We start from the raw sequence: 3,795 nt of genomic DNA, 5'->3' as shown, positions 1-3,795 counted from the left end.
CCCTCACACAGAAACGAAGACCCAGCACAGCCAAAAATTTTTTAAAAATTTTTAAAGAATATAATAAGTACTCAATAATTGTTTGCTGAATTAATTAATCCATATTTTATATCGGCTTTGTTTGCCTTCAGCCAGTAAGTCTGAGGTACGTGTAAAGCTTCATCTGTCTTTCAGCACATTCATGGTTTCCTCCAGTGTTTGACCTGGAGACACAGGGGAAGAGAAGGGGCTGCTGGATGTTGATGTACCTGGGGATGCTGGGCGAAAGGAACGGGAAGAGAAATGTCCACCTGGTAAGACCTGACAAGTACCCGGGGTGAGTTTTTATAAGACAGGTGGGAACGCACTGCTCAGACACCTCTCATCCCTCTAGGTCTGGACAGGAATAGGCCATGGTCAACCACAGGTCCCTGGTGGACTTCCTCCTACTGGGCTTCTCTGAACACCCAGCGCTTGAAAGAATCCTCTTCGTGGTTGTCTTGATTTCTTACCTCCTGACTCTAGTGGGCAACATCATCATCCTGCTGTCCATGCTGGACCCCAGGCTCCACACCCCAGTGTACTTTTTCCTCTCCAACCTCTCCTTCCTGGACCTCTGCATCACTAAAAGTTTTGTTCCCCAGATGCTGGTTAACCTCTGGGGCCCAAAGAAGACCATCAGCTTCCTTGGCTGCTCTGTCCAGCTCTTCATCTTCCTGTTTCTGGGGACCACTGAGTGTGTCCTCCTGACAGTGGTGGCCTCTGACCGCTACGTGGCTGTCTGCCAGCCCCTTCACTATACCACCGTCATCCACCCCCGCCTGTGCCGGCAGCTGTGGCCTGGGTAATGGGTCTGGTCCAATCAGTAGTCCAGACACCACCCACTCTCCACCTGCCCTTCTGCCCCCATCGGCAAATAGATGACTTTGTATGTGAAATCCCTTCTCTAATTCAACTCTCTTGTGGAGACACCACCTACAATGAAATTCAGTTAGCTGTGTCCAGTGTCATCTTCCTGGTCACGCCCCCCGCCCTCATTCTTATCTCTTATGGTGCCATTGCCTGGGCAGTACTGAGGATTAACTCCGCCATAGCATGGAGAAAGGCTTTGGGGACCTGCTCCTCCCATCTCACTGAGGTCACCATCTTCTACAGTTTAGTCATTTCCGTTTACCTCCAGCCCCAAAATCCCTATGTCCAGAAGAGAGGCAAGTTCTTTGGTCTCTTCTATTCAGTGGGCACGCCTTCACTTAACCCGCTCATATACACCCTGAGGAACAAGAAGGTAAAGAGAGCACTCAGCTGGCTGCTGGGGAAGGTCGAGGACTCCAGGGAGAGCTGAGCGAGAACTGCTTGATGTGCGTGAAAAGTGAGAGCAACTTCTTCATGGTTTTGTCAGGAAGTCTGTGTTCCCCACACCTCTGCTCTCCTCACATCCATCATGTCACAGAAATGGATGACAGCCACGTGTGTGTGCGTGCATGCAAGTGTGAGTGTGAGTGTGTGTGTGTGACAGAGAGAGAGACAGACACAGAGACACAGAGACTGAAAATGTGCTAAGGGGAAGTACTTATCTCTATATGAAACATATGAATCAAATTTAATATTTTCTCTATTTTGTATTCCATACATTTCACCTCCATGGTGATCTCCCCAATTTTATCATTTCCATTTCCAACTCACCTCCTTGTCACATCATCACTATTTCTTTACCTCTACTTCTAATTTCTACCATAGTTTCTTTACTTCTCCCTCAGGTTTTTTTTCCACTTCCTTAAGTGTCTGTTTTGCATTGTTGTTCTATTTTATCCCCCAAATGACAGCAAGGAAGGGGGGAAGTTGAAGTCCAGGGGTTCAGAAACTCACCCAAGGACATGCAATGTTAGGACTAAAACCCAGGCCTGGTGACTTCCATCAGGCAACTTCTCAAATACACACTGTGGCTTTCATACCGTCGTCAAATATTTCAGTATCCTTAGGCTGGAATTCAGAACAGAGCCTTAGGAGAAAGCTTAACTTCTTGAGTTCTAGTGTTTCATCTTCTACGGCACCCACAAATCGAAAACAGCTCAGACAGAGAGGGAGACCTCAAAATGTTTATGCCGGCAGGCCAGTTTTAACAATGTGGGCTTTGGTGCCATCAACTGGCACTATGTGGTATTACAACTGGCATCCCAGACTTCTGACCTAAGACCTCTCTAAGGTCATCAGGTTTGTACTCTTGCTCAGAAAGATGATAATTATCATATTGTTATTATTAGGTATTTATATAGTGATTATGATATCCCAGGTACCATTTAAAGTAATTTTCACACATTGACTCATTTAATCTCTATTACAACACTATGAAACAGGTAATATCTCCATCCTTTTTCAGATGCAGAAACTGAGACACAGAATTTAGTAGCAGCTTAACAATTTCAGACATTTGGACCCAGGAGGGCTGGCTCAAGTCTCCAGGCTCTTAACCCTGTGCTTGAATACAAATAGTGTCTCCCCAGCACGGGTGAGAAGTCTCACATCTCTCAGTAAACTTTGAGGAAATCATCCCAGTCTAGAAATATGTCTAATTTATTAGATCCCCCAGCTGAAGGAGGTTTGCTTCCCTGGAATAAGAGTTTATCAGATGCTCCAAAGCATCCCCTGAGAACAAGAAACAATAGCTGCCTGGAGGAAGTTTTGGTACAGTTCATGTTGTGTGTTCCTGGCTTAATTCCCCCACTGGCTTTCAGACTCATAGAAGCAAGGATCAGAATGTTGCAGAAAATTGGCCCCCAATTAGTTCTATAAATGAATGAATGAGTGAGTGAATGAAAGAATGAATAGCTCCAAAAAATGTGTAAAGTTTCCTGGAGTCCTAATCTCACAGATGCTGTCTCCCTGCTTTCCCCATGGCAGTGGTAACAATACCAAATTCTCTAGGATACATGCTGATGAAATAAGAAAAAGGGAAATCCTAGTTTTATTCTAGTCCCAACACAAAATGGCTTTGATTCAACATTTACTCTGGCATCAGCACAGAACAGCAGCATTAACTCTATTTTAATCCTAGTCTTCATTTTAGCCATTCATGTGCTAATTGTCTTGCCTCCTTGACCTCCTAATTTGATTGTATCCTATACTAAATGTAGATCCCCTATTTTATATTTAATAATCCTAATTTCAACCCTACAAGAGATGCTAACCCTAGTTCTACTTTTCAAATCACTTATGTAATACATTTTTGTCATGATCACCTCTATCCTCTTTCTCTCACTGGGACCTGGAAACCTCTACTTTTTTGGCCTGTTTGTCAGCTTCCTGTGCCCAGAGGCCCTAATGTTCTCATACAGTAAAATCCTTTCTAGACAGACTCTATGGAAAATACAACAGAGAATTAACTGAAGCGGTGTAAACAATCTGTTTTAATGAAACCTGATTTGTTGAATAAGTGGATTAACAGAGGTTTTAGGACTAACATCTTATTCCGAACGCATTCAGTCTGTGTGGACAGTTATCTACTGGATACCCTAGGGGAAAACCCAGCACAAGCTTACTCAGTCACAACCCTCAAAGTGTCCAAAGCAGATCAGATCAAGATGGTCAGAGACACAATCCCAACATAAGTAACCACTACACAACTGAGCTGGGGGCAAGTACGAGGCCAAAGGCATAGAGAATGAAAGAATAAGTGTACGAGCATTAGGTGGTGTGGGCATCAGAGAATTCTTCCCAGAGGTTTAAAACACAGCAGAGGGAACAATATTAATATGAAATATTTGCTGATTTACTGTGTGGAAAGAGCTGGCATACATATGTTGTGCATTAAGATGGGAA

General features: G+C 44.0%; 1 protein-coding gene across 1 annotated transcript; it reads left to right on the top strand.

Annotated features, from left to right (window-relative positions):
- Window positions 1-273: 273 nt before the first annotated feature.
- On the top strand, window positions 274-1,549 carry LOC102993079 (olfactory receptor 2H1-like). Its single transcript, XM_024122047.3, is given in 3 exon segments — window positions 274-293; window positions 374-807; window positions 810-1,549. Coding segments are annotated over 2 exon segments (927 nt in total). The 5' UTR covers window positions 274-293; window positions 374-392; the 3' UTR covers window positions 1,322-1,549.
- The last annotated feature ends 2,246 nt before the right edge of the window (window positions 1,550-3,795 follow it).

The sequence above is a fragment of the Physeter macrocephalus genome, chromosome 18 (assembly GCF_002837175.3).
Source record: "Physeter macrocephalus isolate SW-GA chromosome 18, ASM283717v5, whole genome shotgun sequence".
Lineage (NCBI taxonomy): Eukaryota > Metazoa > Chordata > Mammalia > Artiodactyla > Physeteridae > Physeter > Physeter macrocephalus.
Note: the sequence above shows the minus strand (reverse complement) of the source record. Positions and strands in the feature narration are given on the sequence as shown.